At 48.0% G+C, this 17,194-nt stretch overlaps 1 protein-coding gene across 1 annotated transcript in view; it reads left to right on the top strand.

Moving 5' to 3' along the window:
* FGF18 (fibroblast growth factor 18) overlaps window positions 1-15,270 on the top strand; it is a 74,333-nt gene extending 59,063 nt beyond the window's left edge. The window contains exon 5 of the mRNA XM_075056697.1: window positions 14,799-15,270. Coding sequence (XP_074912798.1) covers window positions 14,799-15,065 — 267 coding nt within the window. The 3' untranslated portion in view covers window positions 15,066-15,270. The remainder of the gene's footprint in view (window positions 1-14,798) is intronic.
* Window positions 15,271-17,194: the final 1,924 nt, after the last annotated feature.

Genomic DNA, 17,194 nt, shown 5'->3' on the forward strand with positions numbered 1-17,194 from the left:
TGAGATAAGGATGTCAGTGCTAAGTGGGGACTTCATGTTTGTAGAAGGCTGTCAAAGGTAAGTCTTTTAAGTCTCTGGAGCAAGGGATAGTAGCCTGGGGTGTGAGCAGGTGGCTGTTAATTAGCTTGGCCACCTCTAACCACTCTTGCTGAGCCTGGCTTACAGCAAATCCATGCTCTCTAGAATTGCAGGGGGCTGCAGAGATTTCCTTTCCCTGCCCTGTCCCACTTCCCTCGTCAGGAGAGCATTTGCAAGATCTCTGTGAAGCTTAAACTGGGTCTGTCGGCACCATTACACGATGACCAAAGCCCTGCCCCTTCCTCTGTTTGCGCTGCTAGGGCTAGTGGCTGGAACGTGGTGATCAGAGCATCTCCCAATCCCCAGGCACCGTTGCCAGGGAATTTGCTGTGGTTCGCTACCAGCCACCCGTGGGATCACGCAGTCTGGTTGACACTAGTGCTCAGGTTATAGCAGGTATCTGTAAGGAGAGTATTTTGCACTCCCAACTATAAAGGGAGAGAACAGGCCTGTTTTTCTGGACTGACCAAGGGCAGAGGAGAGCGGACCTTGGCTTCCTGCAAAGCTGCCAAGTGGGAGGAGAGGAGACCGTGGCAAGGGAGACATCGGTTTTCAGAGCAAGATATAGCAACAGGGAAGGTAGGTAATGACTGGAAGGAATCCAGAAGATTTGAGAAGAATGGGGAAAGAGCTAAGCATATCTTTCATTTGATCCAGAAATTTCTTCAGAAGATGCTCCAAGCAGTCCCACTAATGTTCTTCCATGGCATTAGGTGGGTTACGTCTTTTCCAGATCCAGCAGCGGTATTGTTCCCTGTTGGTTTCATTTTGAGAACAGCTCCATCTCTCAGTGTGTTAAGTCACTCCTTCAGCTCTTCCAGGAAGGAGAAGCAGGCGGTGGGTGCTGGAGCCGTCTCCTCGGGGTGGGATGGGACTCAGAGTGCAGGTTGAGTTGGGACAGCGTGGGTCAGCGTGGGACTGTCACTTGGGTGCTGTGCTCCCATGTAATGCTGCTCCATGCAATATGGCTGTAATCTTGATACTGCGAGTCTGCAGGAAGCTCCCGTGCTACTGTAAATGGGGGCAAGTCCTTCTCCTGAGGGAGGATGTGGCTACGGAGAAAAGCCCAGAAATAGGGGCAGAGTTAGAAAAGCGATAGACAGAATGGGGTCTATCACGGGTATCATCCCTGCCAGCTGTACTGAAAGTGAGAGCAGTAAAGTTGTATCCCAAGAAGTCCCTGTTCATTATATCAGTTCAGCTCCTCCTAAGAATTCAAGCATGAGAGCATGCAACACTATACAATAGGTGATTTCCCACCAAATCCACATGCTGACTTGTACCATCTCTTTGGGTTTTCTTTCAAAAATCCTCAGTGACTGGTATACACACACTCTCAGAAAATCATAATAGTAAACATGCATTATTTTTAAAAAAGCATTGTATATGTGCATTATTTTTGAAAAAGCATTTTAGTGAGTTTGGCTTTATTTCTCTGTTCTCTGTGTTTAATGTGAACAGTGGGAAAAAGCTGTTCAGTGGAAAGTAGGAACCCCGCAGCCTGTCGGGGTGGCCGAGGCATTGCTTCAGACTGATGACAGGTAACTTGGGTGCTCTCTGGGGACAGCTTTGCTGATGCTACGTCTGTAGCGCTGAAGCCCTCCCGGTGCTCACAAAGCACAGACGAGCAGTGCTGAGCTTGTGCCCTCGAGCGCGGTCCAGCTCCTGAGGAAAAGCTGTGCCAGCCGAAGTGTGGCTGTGCCAGGGGCACGTCATCTGTGCCAGGGGCTGGAGGTGGCATGGCTCTGCTGGCCCCCCCCGACCAGCACCGCTGTGCTGATACCACTTACAGCATAGACCTGCCTCTCAGACATAAAATTTTTTCTGGTGTGATAACTGCTTTCCAAGCCAATATATTTCTTAATGTTACCAGAAAGTTGCTAATACCATATGGCAAGGCTCTCTGTATTTTTGCAGGACAACAAACAAATTGTTGCTAGATGCCAGACTGCTCTGGCAGAGCTTTATCACTGATGCCTGCCAGCAGTAGCCTTTAGGGGATAGTAATAATTTGGGGTTGTTTACATTACAGCTTTAAAATAGGGGTTTTCTTGAAGCGTGTTTGTGTTTAGTCAGGAAAGTTGGCTAAAAAAACTCCGACAGCATCAAAGAGTGAAGGCGCTCGCTGTGGCCCATCCATGTGGTCTTGGCCCTTTATAATACCTCTGGCCTTATGGGAGAAGGAGCACGTTATGTTAGAGGAGCTCCTGGTGGTTCAGTGGGAGCCACCCTTTGTAGGACAAGGAGACTTACCTGGGTAGGAGACACCAGGTAGGTTCTCCAAAGCCTTATCAGCGTACTTGGACCAGCTTTTTCATCAGTTGACTTTGGTCAAGGCTGAGGTTGAGCTTTCTTGAAAAGCTAACTTTGAAATACTGATGGTGGGAAACCAGTGCCTTGCCATAAGGCCAGGGGTCTGTGTTAGCCCGAGACAAGGAAACTCAGGGATGAGCTCTGAGCCTGATGCCCTTTGCGTGCCCCAGTCCTGCATTGCATTTGGGTGCGAGTTTTCCCGGTGCCTGCCTGTGCCGGCATCTGTCCCGACAGCCAAATGTGCTGCAAAGATGTTGGGAGGTGCGCGGTGAGGACAGAGGGACACTCAGAGGTTTGCAGTTTGAAACTCTGATGCAGTAGATGAGGTGTTTGCACTCCTCAGCTTGTGTATTTAAAACCATGCCTAACTGCATTCTTGGGTTTGGGGCAGAACTCTGAGTTTCACAGAGTTTTGATGCTTATCCAGTATTTTTCTCGGAGTTCCACAGTATTTGGGTTGCTTGAAAGGGGCTTGTAAAACCTAACAGTTTCTAGGGCTGAATGCTGAATTTGCAACAAAAACACGACCAGAATTAGTGGGGTGTCGGGTTTAATAGCGTGCGTTTCGTGGATCTCTCCGTGACATGTTCAGCCATAAACTATTCTGACTTGGCATCTCATGTGAAAGCAAAACTTGACATGGCTTTTGCTGGATCTCGCTCAGATCTCATTTTGAACTGCATTCTGGTTCTTCATATAGGGTGGGATTGGTCCTTTTTTTTAAAGTGAACTGTTCCCAGGCTTTCGCTCCCCTGTGAGTTTGTTTTAGTTTAAGTCATCTAAATAAACACCTTCAATGGAAACTGGAGCCAAGCAGCCTTGGACCCTGTCATACTTTGAACAGGGACCTGAGCCGAAACCAGCCTCAAGTGTCCAAAAGTCTTGAATGAGGGCCTGCAGGATTGCAAGGTCTTAAAAGCAATGAGATGACAAAACCAGTTTTCTTTCAGTTGAGCCATTAGAATCTTCTGCATTCACCTCATCGGGCTTTTTCCTGCAACTAGTGGAAAAAATTTTGGATTCTTGTTCTGAAAACTTAGAAGCTGAAATTCTCATGAAATTAAAAGCAGAAGTGGAAGCTAAAATCAGCAATCGCCCTCCTCCATTCTCAGCCCCCAAATATCATGAGGCTTTTGGTAACACTGCAGCCTTTCGCAGCTGCTCCTTTCCCATTGCTGGGCAACCTGAAACATTGCATTCAAACTTTTGTGCATGCTGGTGGAATTTGTATCATCTGGTTCATCTGTTGCAGTTTCAAATTTTTACAGTGCTGGAAATGTGTCAGAAGAATTCCCCAAGGAGGGCTTGCTAGGTGTTGTGGTAGGGATGTGGTTATCACGGAGTCCCAGGGTAGGTGGACGCAACGATTTGCCGTGTTACTTCTTGGTAGGTGTAATGTGCTAAGAGCTGGCCAGACCCCATCGTGCACCTTCCCTAAGGGGCTGCGGGGGCTCTGCCCTCCGTTGTGAAGCTGTAGGCAGCACGGGCACGAGCTGTGGCAGCCCGAGGGTGGGTACAGCCGTGCTGGTTTGCACCCCTGGCCAGCAGGAGAACAGCTGGAACAGCTCCTGTCCTTGAGCAGAGGCAGCCGTCAGATGCCGAGCATTACCTGGATTTTCCGGGAATCCTCGCTCTGGATGGCACGGCCGTGTAATGATTCCCAAGAAGCCGTTTATGGTTGAGACCAGTGAAACTACTTTCCAGTGTTTGTTGCACTCAGGCTGCCTTGGCACAAAAGTGGATAGGCTCCGATGCCGCAGTGGTTCCTTCAAAGCGGTAGGAGTTTGTGCGAGCTCGCTGGACCTTTGCAGTGTTAATATTTGCTGTGAGCAATGGGCCTTGACCTGGTTCTGTGTTTGTGACGATTTGTTTACAGTAGTGTTTTGCACAGAAGTTTCTCTGGAGGTGGGAAGGAGAGGGGAAAATGATGTGAATGTGGGTAACGAATTTTTGTGGAAGAAGTTTAGCTGTTTTGTAGTGGTGTTGGATAGTAGGTGGCTGATCTCAGTGTTGCAGGGAGAGTAGAGGTCATTTTGAAGCTCTGTGCACAGAAGGGGGAGAGCAGTTTGGTGGATACTGATAAACACTGAACGGCTGCAAGACTTGGTAAGGAGAGATGGTAGAGTTTGCAGAGAGAATGGGGGTAGCTGAGGAACGCTGGCAGTGCTTGAGCTCACGTGGCATGAGAGGTTGAGGAGATGGAAGAAACGTGCTTCTATGGACAAGACCTCTTTGTTTCACAAATGGTTAAAACTGCATCAATTCTTAAGAGTCTGTGTGTGCACCTAAGCTTGGATGCCAAAGCCCTGAAGGCTATCTGAGCCAGAAGACTGTGGTATTCATGGCACTGAATGGAGAGAGAGGCCTATGCCACCACATAGGCATTTACCAACGTCTTCCCTTTGCTGATCAGTTGTTTGTGCTGTATGTACAGTTTACCTGCGTGGTCCGATGGATTTGGATCATGGGTTTCATAAATGGAGCACGTCATTAAGCACGTTTACGTCTGTAGTGTTCTGCTGGGGTTGGATTTGTATTTAGCTGCTTTGCCAGGCAGAACAGTGACAGTGTTAGTTGGACATCACCTAACATCTTAAAAGAGCAGTGTGAATATTTAAGGTCTATGCTAAGTCCTTCTGTGCTCCGTTCGGTTCTTGCAATCTTCTAAGCACCCCTGATGGATGCTGATCTCCTCTCAAGTTGAGCAAGGACAGGAGGTTTTACTTTAACCAGACTGGGTAGGGGAGCTGGGCATGATATCAGCTGTGAATCCTGCAAGGATGGCTTCTTCGGATCGTAGTGGGAACATCCGAGATGGGACTGGTGCTTAATACATCATTGCATGGGCCAGGCCGTGTGGTCAAGAGGTCGTCATACTCACCTTTTAGCCATGTATGAACATCTCCAGTTAACTTAAGCTTCTCAGCACAGCTGCAATGCTTTAAGCGTTTGCTCTAAAGGAAAGCAAAAGGTCCCTTATCCTGTTATTTTAAAAAATAAATTTCTTCATGATACTGGTTTTGTGCTAGAGAGTCGCAGTTGCTCAGCTGAGGATGTGAGTGTTGACCTTTTAACAAGTTTACAGATTTCTTGTGATTCCTCTTTAGCAAACTTCACATTTTCCTTTGGATATTCCTAAGAAGCATCAATTCTTTCCCAAACTGGAGTTCTGCAAAGTCAAGGTTCACATTGCAGACCAAGCTTGTAAGCTTGCCCTCTAAATCTTTTTCTTATCCCATGGCTGGAAGCTGTATACCCCCTTCCAGGGAAAAAAATACCACCTTCTTGAAAGCTATATGATAATTTAATTTAATCCTTTCTGTGTTCAGGGAGCAAGTGTCACCATAAAGCTGCTAACATCCTGTCCCCTGTGTTTCTTGGTGGCTGCAGCTGTGTCTCATGTTGGAGTATTTCAGTTCCCTAAGGTTAAATGTTAATTAAAATTATTGAGAGGGGATCCCTGAGCCCTGGTCATGCCTCACCCTGTGTGGGTGGGGAGGGTGTGCTATATGCATCTTGTGCTGACAAGTATCAAGTTGAATTTAATTGCTTTCCTCAGAGCATCTTATCTCCCAAGTGCAATTTTTGTTGGTCTTGAGTGTCTCTAAGATGAGGGTGATGTTTCTTCTAAATGTTACTTTGCAAATACACTGATATATTTTACTTGCAACAAGGAACAAAGCAATGCAGCCTTGTCTTCCTCAAGTGGATGCAGTTGAGGTGCACAGTCAGGGGGGATCCTGCTGTTTCAGGACTTTTTCCACTTGACTCTCAATTTGGTTTTGGAGATGAAGTGAGAACGGAGGTTAATTTTGAGGTGGAGAATAAAAGCTATGCTCTAATAGTAGCAAAAGATAGTCCATTTGATATGACCATTACAATACCATTTTTCAGGTCAAAGTAGATCTTGCTTAAATACATTTTTTGTTCTTGACATTTTCTTACATTGTCTTTTAGGTACTTAAAGTTTTCCTAAGGGAGGACAAGTCTCGAAAGCCTTGAGTTTGTTGTATACAGATGGAAATTTGTCATTCAAAGGCTGAAACAATTCTGGATGATCATTTTTTATGGATGGCACTTGATTTGATGATGGATTTCTCTTTTTTCTTAGTAATTTAATTTGACATGAAGAGAACTAATACCATTCTGCAGACAATCAATCAATGGCCTTTCTTGGTCCTAAATTCCACTGATTTAAACTTGCCCCAGGGAAACTGGTGTCACTACCAGAATGTCGGCTGAATGAGATTGCACTCGTTTGAAATGATAACTTAAAAAGTCAGTGTGTATGTTTGTTTAATGTGTATAAATCTGGGATTTACCAGCCCTGCTATGGGCTCAGCAACTGTTCTAGTCCTGTGTTCTTGCTCCATTCATCATCTAGACATGCTGTTTTAAACAATTTTTAAAAAATTTTTCCTATAGTGGCATAGGTCCCTATATAATGAATTTCAGCCTGCATGAACTATCCTGCTGCTCTTGGTTGGCTTTTATAGAAAGTTCGGGACTAGCGTGTGGAGTCTTGGTGGAGGCTGAAAATGCCTGCTTGAAAAGGAAACACAGCAAACCCCGGCAGAGCATTTAACCAACAGTTCTGCTTTGTAGGGATGGTAAAAATGCCTTCCCAGCTCTTACGTACTTAGCACCTAGAAGCATACGTGCAGCTGGGTCAGGTAGGTGCAGGTAATGGTAGATGCCATAGATCTGCCCAGATGTCATGTCTGAAACCTGCCTGTAGTTTCAGATCTCCTGAAGCAGTAGCTTCCTGTTGCAGGAAGCCTGCAGTTTTGACTTAAATTAAGGTTTCCTAAATTTTCTATTGATTTCATAAAGTTCATTTAAAAGTGAGTACATGTAGCTCTCTGAGATGCAGTTAGGAATTTCTATTAACCAAATGTATGTCTTTCCAGATGAAGCCAACCTCGTTTGCTCTAATTATGGATATGTGCTCTCCTGCCGTACTGTTGGCAGTACACGTGCCTGTGATGGAAGGAGCAGGTTAGGAGGCACGTCCTGGCGTAGCTTCAGCCTTGCTTGGTTCATCCCTACAAACACTCCTTCCATCGCTGTATCCTCCTGTTTATCCTGTGACAAAATGCTCTTCTAGGGCAGTGTGAGGGTTATGGAACAGATTTAGTTAGAAAAGAGGAATTTTTGAATGAAATGTAGAAGGAAAGAAAAATTCTAAACCATTCTCATCCTTCCTTGGTTCTTGCGGCTTGTGTCTGGCAGAAACAGGGACAGGGCTCTGCGCAGCCTGCAGGTCCCATCCCACGTATGCAAGACCGTGCCCATTTTCACATCTTTCAGGAGAGGTGGGATGTACCCCCCGTGCGACAGGCAGCTGGGTGCAAACATGGGCAATGCTACTTCGGAACTCGGCCTCTGAATGGAGACGCGCCCGCTCTTCAGAGAATCTCCTCCGCGTGGGTTTTGTATTACTTCCCCTGCTTCATGAATGCACTTAGATGTCCTGTATACATAATTAACCTCTCCGCTGCGCTGGCAGACACTTTTATTGAACTGCCCATCATGACTCCTAAGTATTTTCCTCGGAGGATTGTGCAGGTTCAGAGGCCAGAGAGCCGGAGGAAGCGTGCATGAAGCTGAGTAACTCTTGGCAGTTATAGATGCGGCTTCCCTGATTTACAGCCCGGTCTAGGAGCAAGAATGTGCATTTGGGTCAAGAGGTGTCTCTGTGGTCAGGATGCCTTACCATAAATCCAGGATGCTGAGCATCAGGATGCTTATGACGGATCTGTCCCGATAATGCCTATAAAGTGCACGAGGATGGCTGGGCTCAGCGTACCAGCAGCCAGAGCACTCGGACTTGCCGTGCTGCGAGGGGGTTGTGTCTCCCACCGCACTGCTGGATCTGGCAGCTGCTGTACCCACCTCGTTGTCGTGCTTTTTCACCTGCCTTTAGAAGATGTACGTGTGACGGGAGAGGCGGCAGTGCTAAAAGCCGCGATATGAACGCAGCTCCTGCCTTACCTTCTTCCACTCGGGATTTTCCAAGCCATGTGGAGTGAGTCTGGAGGAGGCTCTGAGCATTGCCCATCTGACTTTGAGCTGAGCTTGTGCAAAACCACAGAGAAGTAATATGCTTCCTGGAAATCATAGGTCACTAGGTACATGCTGTGTAAACACCTCTGGGGCTTTATAGGGGTTATCAGTGCTGCTGGGTGCACCAGCCCTTGGTCCTCAGCTGGGGATGCTTCAGGAGTGGCTTACTGGGATTGCTGAGCCACACACCTCCTGAAACCCCAAGCCTTCCCTGCTCTCACTGCTCCGAAACTTAGGAAATACAGGGCAGGATTTCTTCCGTATAATGCAGTGTCTGAATCTAACAGCGCCAGCGTTTGAGGGAAATTTTCAGCCGCCCTTTGAAATAATCGCTGAGCTCAGTTGGGTGTACCTCGCACCTGGGGGGGGCGTGAGATCCAGCACGGTGGGGTATCGCTGCTCGGGAACCCCCTCTGTCTGTCTGTCTGTCTGTCTGTCTGCGGAGGGGGAGGGAGGGGTGTAGAAAGGGTCTGTTTTCTTTTCAGGCTTTTTCCTTGAAAAAAACCTAGGTGCATACACCTCTTGGAAACCTTTTGCTTGAGCGGTGGCTTTCCCTGCTCCAGGATTTTTAGGAAGAGGGGGCTTGCTTTCCTTGCAGAGGGAAGCGCTCCCACTTGTATGAAGGGCTGGTATCTCCACAATTTGACTTCGAGCCCGGGGGGCTGAACTTGCAGAAAGGTGATAATTGGACAGGAGAGTCATCCCCCTCTCACTTGAAAGGTTGAGTCTGGCCGTGCTCTGTGCCATGCCGGCGTTCCTGGGTCATCACAGACGTGTTTCATATGGTTTGGTGTTTGTTATTATTTGCAGCACATCAACAGCGCATTCAGTCACCTTACCCAGAGAGCTTCTAATTGCGGCATCGTTTGAGGAGGGGGGGAAGTGTTTTAACATCAGCTTAGCTAACAACAGCTTAACACAACATCACTCGTGGGGCTTAATTTGTACCCTGATCTTTGCAAACAGGGAAACCTTTCAGTCTTGGAGGCATCTCTCCCCGCACCGTGGTGTTCCCCGAGCCGCTTGCGTGAGCTTATTGTTGCCGTAAAAGCCGAGTGAAGTTTGGATTTGCCGGTGCCCACTGAGCCAGATTTGTGAAGCATAAATGAGAAAACCTGCCCCGGCCTCCCTTTCCCATAAAAAGCTGCTCAGGTGGCTTAGTGTGGCAGGCTAATAGGGAGAAGGCGGAGGCGGCTGCTGCACCTGCTAATGCTTTGGCTCAGGCTGGTGGCACAGAGGCTGCCGCGAATTCCCCCTGAGCAGCAAGCTGTTAGTGGCAGGAATGCCTCGCTCGGAGGAGCGCTCCTGCTACGACAACAAAGAGCCCTTTGATCCTTTCCATTTGGAGAACTTAAAACAAGAAAGCCAAACTACAATAAGACCAAGTTGGGTCATAAAAAAGGAGAGCAGGAGCACCAAAGCGCTCCGGAGTGTAATTGTAGAAGCAGCAAATGCTTTGGCACTTAATTCTGCTTTAGTGTCAGTTCAGCATGTTTCATGTTTAATACTGGAGAGCCTGTCGCCAAATGCTCTGCACAAACAATCCGGTGCTTCTCCTCGGTAAGCTCAGGGCACTCGGAGAGCCCCTGGCTCCAGCGCAGCTCCTTCGGCTCCGCTGCTTCAGCCGCACACGGATGGAGTTGGCCGGTGGCGTATAAACAGTCCCGCGCTTGAGCCGTCCCTTTCTGGAGGGGGAGCCTCGGATGGCTGCTGCCGCTCTCAACCCTGCTCAGTAACGGGACTGGGACCGCTCGGGTCCGCTGCCTTGTCCCTGGGCAGCGACTCGCTCTGGCTGGGGCTGCTCCCCAGCTTTATTTACAGGAGATGCTCAGCCGCAGCCTGTGCATCGTGCTGCTCGGGCTTTACCAGCGCGGCTGCGCTTTCCTTCGCCTCTGCGCAGACCTGGGTGATGCCCGAGGGGTTTCTGTGGAAGACGACCTCTAGATCAGGCATTTTATAGGCATTTGTCAGAAATCTGGCTAACAGCTACCACGTCTTTCCATGGCTGTTAGTGGTGCATTTAAACGAAAAATGCTCTGAATAATTTCTCTGCAAAGAACTGAGCTGCAAGTTGTCACCTCCGTGGTGGCACAGCCTCGTCACGTGGCTGGGCAGCAGCCCCTGGGGCAAAATTGGCAATCTGGGGGTTGCTCGTCACACGTACGAGGAGGTGCTGACTTGAAGAGAGCCCACGCCTTTCGCAGGAGCAGGGTTGTGCCTCTGCAATGGCTCTCGCCCTGCTCTGAGCGGGGAGCTTGGCTGGAGATGCCGCCTGTGGGATGGTGGTGAGCAAAACACGCGAGCAGCTCGTTCCCGAGCACACGTGGGACACCTCGGGGCCGCAAAGCCCTTGCGCCCGCCCTGCTCTGTGGGGCTGGTGGGGATGTGGGGTTAGGTGCGGGTCCTCCCCACCACGTGGCAGTGCCCTTACACCAGGCCACGCGGTTCCTGCGCAGCTCCGAGGCTTTCAAGAACTCTTCTCTATTCTAAAGAATCAGTTCAAAACATAAACCTCCCCATTTTGAAGGGCGAGAGCTCTGCAAGGTGCATCCTGACAGCTAAGTATGTACGAAATGCATCTTGGCAGCATCTCCCGGCTGACGTTGGCGGCAGAGGGTGCAGCCCGGTATCGGCAGCGAGCGTTTGCACTAGGAGCTCCTGGGGAAGGGAGAGCAGGCAGCTGGAGCAAGGAGTCATGCTTGGCCAAAGCCACGTCCTTTTTCTCTTCCATCCTCCTCTCTCTGGAGGAGCGAGGGGATGGGTAACAGACCCAGTGAGTGTTTTGCTGTCATTTAAATAGGGACATGATTAGACCTTAAGTGATGGGTGCCTGGTGAAAACAAGGTGACACTTAAAAATTATTGAAAACCCTTATAAATTGCTTTTTCCTCTGATAGATTACCATAGGTCCAGCTCTCCATGGCGTGGGTAAAGCGTGTGAGTGATTCTGTTGGGTTTTATAACAGATGCTGTAAAATCATCTTGTAAGTATTTGAAAATCATTTGCCTGTCTCTGACGTGTCTTAGCATGGACAGGAATTCTCTGTTTGGCGAAGTGAGGTCCTTATCCAGATTTATCTCGAGGTACTTGTAAATGTTACTGTAATTTCATGTTATCAAATCATTTAGCTCTTCCTCTTCCAGAACGAAGTTATTTTATCTCATGCACCTTGTTTACTTCAAATTAGCCCTGAGGTTGGCCTGAAGTTGCACCTTGTAATTCCTCCACCTCCTGTCTCCGTCTTGGGCTCTGTCGGCAAATTTGAAGATATAAGTAAATAGTTTTTTGTTATTAATAGAATAACTTCCCCCTCCTACACACACGTTTTCTTTTCATTCCAGTCTTCGTTTTCCATGAGAAACTGACATTGCAGTACAAACGGAAACCTCCCAAATTGCATGAAAATGCCTTAATTCTCCTAGCAACAAGGTCAGGGCTCAAATCCAGGATCTTTCCACGAGCGTGGGGGAAACAGCCCTTCCAATTACCTGCTCCCCCTGCGGTATGGATCCGGTCGGTTCATCAGCACCTGGGTTTGGGTGGATTTGAAACTCAGCCATGGTATTGTTTAAAAATCCGCCATTCATCGGGGAAAGGTTTGTAGTGGGCTGAGCCCTGAGAAACCTGGGGCTGGTTTTACGGCTTCCCATTGAAACCTGGTGGAACCCCGTGGTGTCGACTGATTTCCCCCTTCCCCACTCATGTGGCTTTGATCAAACCCAGGGCTCGGAGAACGACCCCCCCAGGAACTGGAACCACTGAGCTTTGCCCAGTTCTGCTGTTCATTAAAGCGTTTGTGAGCTTCCAGTTGTAGATGATAAAATTAGGGCCTTTGTGCCTAGCCTGGGATGGAGATTGCCGGTCCTATGGCAGAGCTGGCTTTGCCCCCATAGAGGGGGCATGTATAGGGAACAGGGACCCTGGATTAGCATGTTTGATGCAGAAGTTGCCATGATCTCCCGTGCCCTCTTAATGAGACCGACCCATGGTAACGAAACCCTTTAGGCAGGATGGTGCATTGATGATTTTAGGGTAAACATCACATATTGTTGCACAGATTGAATTGAAGCTCTGCTAAAGGTATTAAGCCAGGGAGGGATGGCTGGTCCTGGAGGCTGGTGGTGATGAAGCTTTTCCCCTGTTGTTGCCTGCGTGACTCGAGTTTGGGTCATTGTACCTGATGGTTCCCGTCTCACAGCTCCGTTCGTAGCTCGTACACAGTTATTTGGGGATCAGAGGTGTGGGGAAGCCTGAGCCAGCTCGGCCCCAGTGGTTTCCCTCCTGTCCCGTGATCCCCTGCCCTTCCCACAAACTGCACCAAACTCTGCTGGGATTGGGCAGGACTTCTTAGGAAGGCTTCTAGGAAAAAGCAGGGAAAAAGGCCTTTGGGAAGGGGTGGTAAGCGTGTGAGGCTGGGCTCCTTGCCCCAGCCATCATGCCCAGAGGAGCCCCTGAGCATCGCTGCAGGTGCTGTGCTGGTCACGCTGCTGTGGCTTTCCTGTCCCCCCCCAGGGATGGGGTGGGTGAAATGGCTGAGAGGGTCTGATAGTGTTTAGTTTGGATGGGGAGAGTTTAATAGTAAGTGTAGCAGCAGGCATAGGCCTGCAGTACTGAAAAACTCATTATTTGACTGCAGGGGGGAGTTGGATTGGGCTAGTATTACGATGGAAATCCTTCCTTTGGCTTTGCTGAGCATTAGATTAAGTCCTGTAGGGTGCTCCACACTGCGCTTATCTGTGTTCGGAATCCATAAAACACCCAGAGCTGAGACGACATCCAGGACTGAAGTGAGTCCGTACCTACTCCCTAATATGTTTTGAGGCATATAACAAAGTGCCGGTGCACACAACGGCGTGACGTTCTGGGTGCAGCACTAGTAACTCAGCAGTTAAAGGGCAAAACATACTTTCTGGCAGAAGATTATAGGTGAGAAGAGTTTCCTCTGTGCTGAAGGACTTAGAGATGCTGTTGTGTGATGCTGCAACTTCCTCCAGTGCTGAGTGTGCTGTGTAAATTAGAGTCCTGAATCCAGCCCGAGATCCATGTGCTGCCGCATTCAAAGTCCAGTTCTGGGTCTGTTCGTGCAGATCTCCAAGCTGAGCCAAGCCCTGTTTGCCAAAAGCTCGACCCAGCAGCTGCATTGGGAAAGGAGTCCCAGCAGGGCGGGCGTTCTGCTGCGGGGTGGTTGGGGAGCAGCTCTCATGCTCAGGAGCTTCTGGCCTCCAGTTCTGTGCTAATCCTGGCTCCCTCTGTGAGGAGGAAAGTAATTCAGGGACATGGCTTCCTAAGCCAGGTCCTTGAGTTTTGGGTGGCTGCTTTTAGGCTGAGACGGAAAGGTCGGGAAAGGGGAAGGACCACGTCCCCTCTGCCACCAGAAATGAAACCCTCTTCCAAACAAGAAAACCAAGCAGAGGTGTAAAATCAGGCCCTTGCGTCACCCTCTCTGGCAGCGGAGCTGGGGTGGGTCTGGTGGCTGAGAACGCTGCTGCCACATAGTCCTCCAGCTGCAGCGGCATCGGGATGCCGGTGGGATGCCGTCCCATCTGGGGAGCCGCTCCGGCGTGGGAACGGCCCTTTTCGCTGCTGATGTCGCTCGGGGATGCGAGTGGGAGCCAAGCCTGGGGTGTGCAGTGCGGCTTCAAAAGAACCGCTGGCTTCGGGGGTCTCCAGGGTCCCAGGGACCGGAGCGGGGTCAGGGACCTCGATGCCTCCGGCACCCCTCTGGCTCATCCCCGGAGCTCCACGCGTGGTTTATTTCCCAGGTGTTGTGCCCGGGATGCTGCGGGGGAGAGTTTTCAAAGGACAGGGAAGGCTTAGGCTAAGGCTTGTAATGATTTTAGTGGGATTTGGGTAGTTATGGATGCAAGCCCATAAGGTATTTCAGAAAACATATCAAAAGTGAGCGGTAGAAGGGTAAAGACTGTTGTTTGGCCCATATGAGATTCTGACTTTTTATTTTTTCTGATTAAGTATGGTGTTTCCCTGGCATGAGTTCAATTCATCCTCCTTTCCTAATGGAAAAAGCAAAGATAAATGTCTTGCTTTGCTTGCAGTTGAAGGAGCTGGACTGGGTAAACTTAACTGTTGTCTTTTTGAAAAATCTTTCTCTCCTTGGATAGGAGTGTTTAAAAAAATGAAGAGATGACCTCATGCTTTCATGCCTTTTTTTTTTTTTTTTTAAATCATTTCTATTTCAGCTGATGTTTGTTACTGCTCCTATTAACAATGTTTGAACCAAAAACAAGGTCCAGATGTGATGATTTTATTGATGCCAAATTGGGTTTTGGTCACTGAGCTTGCATTTGGATAATAAATTTTTTCTTTTTTTTTCCTTTTTCAGCCTGATGGTACCAGCAAGGAGTGTGTCTTCATTGAAAAAGTCCTAGAAAACAACTATACGGCACTGATGTCAGCAAAATATTCAGGCTGGTATGTTGGATTCACCAAAAAAGGGAGGCCACGAAAAGGGCCCAAGACCCGGGAAAACCAGCAAGATGTACATTTTATGAAGAGGTACCCAAAGGGGCAAGTGGAGATACAGAAACCTTTCAAGTACACAACAGTCACCAAGAGGACTAAGAGAATACGACCCACCAACCCCAGTTAAAAATAGACAAAAACAGTGTCACAATAATAAACCACAAAAAAAAAAACTGCACCAGAGGAATATTTTTACATTAAAAATAAGGAAGAAGCTCTATTTTTGTACATTGTGTTTAAAAAAAAATAAAAATAAAAAAAATTAATAAAAGACTAGATGGCAAACGCTGGGGAAAAGCTGTTAGGGATTTATTGTGACTTGAAAAAGAAAATGAACTGCTCTATTTAAATTGACTTCTTGTTGTTGATGACACACAGGTGCTTATTTTGCTTTTTTGGAAAGGACAACTTTTCAAGCATATCCCCAGAGGAAAAAAAAAAAAAAGTAATTATTAAAAATAAATAAATAAAACCAAAGAAAACCAAAGTTCTTTCCCAAAGTTACTGAGACCCTGCCCCGAAAAGTGCCGGTTTTGCAGTAATCTATTTATTGTCTGCTGCACGCCGGCCCAAGACAAGATGGTGTGTGCCGCAGTGATTGAGTTTCCGTGGAGTTCTCGACGCATCGATCTTCTGTAACCTTTCTGACGACATAAGGTGTCACGGCTCCGTGATCCTGCATTATGCTCAGTTCTGGAGAATGCTGCTAAATACATTCAAGTGACTACAAGATGACCTAGTACACCAATGATAAGGGAATATTTTAAAACCAGCTATATTATATATATTATATATATATAAGCTATTTATTTCACCTCTCTGTATATTGCAGTTCCATGAACCAAGTATTACTGCCTCAACAATTAAAAAAATTATTTAAAACACATGTACATATTTTTGCTGTTCACACTTCTTTCCCCTCCCTGAGTAGTGTTTTTTTAATGCATGTTTATCTCTTATCTGAGGGCAGCAGGATATGTTCGGGGTAGTTTCCCCACTATAGACTTCATTGCTAATTCTGTAATTCCTCCTTTTCCTTAATACTGTCTTCCTCCTCCTCCTTCGATGTTCCTACAGGGAAGAAATCTTGCATGGGGTGATGATGCCCTGAGAGTGGGGAAGTTCACGCTGGCATTTTTCAAGATCAGGAGTTAAAGTTGATACTTTTCAGTGCAACGAATATTTCCTAAAGCTTTGGCCAAGCAGAAGGTAAACTGGAAAATTAGCATCTGACTCAATTAACACGTACTTACGTGTGGCTTGTGTTTCCTTCACTGGAGGTTTTGAGAGAGGGGCTGTCTGTTTCAGCTATTTAATTCAATATTGTATCTTTAAAAACTTGCCCTCAACCAGACAAATCCCTCTCCCTTGCCCTGCGTAGTTCTCCCAGCCCATTAGTGACTTGGTTTCCTGGCCAGTCCAGCCAGCTTTCCTCCCAGGTGTTTTGCATGTGATACGGATGATGTAAAGCCACGCATAAACGCAAGGCGTGAACCTGTATATACAGACTGACCCACGTGGTGGTGGGGGTGTGAGACAGCGTTAAACGCAGTGGGAAAAAGAAGCAAGATGAAATAACTGACCTCAAATTTTAGCTGAAATGACAGCTGAGCCCAAGTGAAGCTTTAAGGAGAAGTTTGCTTGACTTTTTCCTCCTCTCTGTGTGCAGACATTGCTATGTTCCCTGATTCCAGCCAGGGCTGAAAGTGCTCAAAGCCACTAAGAAAGCTTTTTCTTGTTAATCAGAGGAACAACTCTCCCCAGAACAAGCTTTCTCAAGATAACTTTGAGAGCTGCAGCCAAATCCTGCAGATCAAAGCCGTTTGGGAGATGGCGCAGATAAGCACGCAAGCTTGAGGACGCTTATCTGAACCAATCTCCAAACCTCGCAAGCCTAGAGAAAAATGAACAGTGCTAAGCAGGGTCACTCCACACTGTGCCACGAAAAGCTGGGCAGCCGTACAGGTGATGCCTTCAGCCCAGCTAAGCACGGGGGTCACTCGAGTGGCCCCTCTCCCCGTGAATATACTGGGAGCTGCTCCCCTGGTGCACCTAGAGACCGTCACGGAAGCGGGACCTGACAGCACGACGGTGGAGTTGGTTGGTGGGTGCTGGAAGGCTTTGCCAGCTTTGCCTTCAGATTGATTCATGTGGGAGAGATTTGGGGAAGGTTCAGAGGAGCGCTGGGGGTGGAGGATTGGGAGCGGCTGGAGATTTGCTGTGTTAGTACCTCCAAGAGGAGAAACCCAGTTGATT

Source organism: Buteo buteo, chromosome 24 (assembly GCF_964188355.1).
Source record: "Buteo buteo chromosome 24, bButBut1.hap1.1, whole genome shotgun sequence".
Taxonomy (NCBI): Eukaryota; Metazoa; Chordata; class Aves; order Accipitriformes; family Accipitridae; genus Buteo; species Buteo buteo.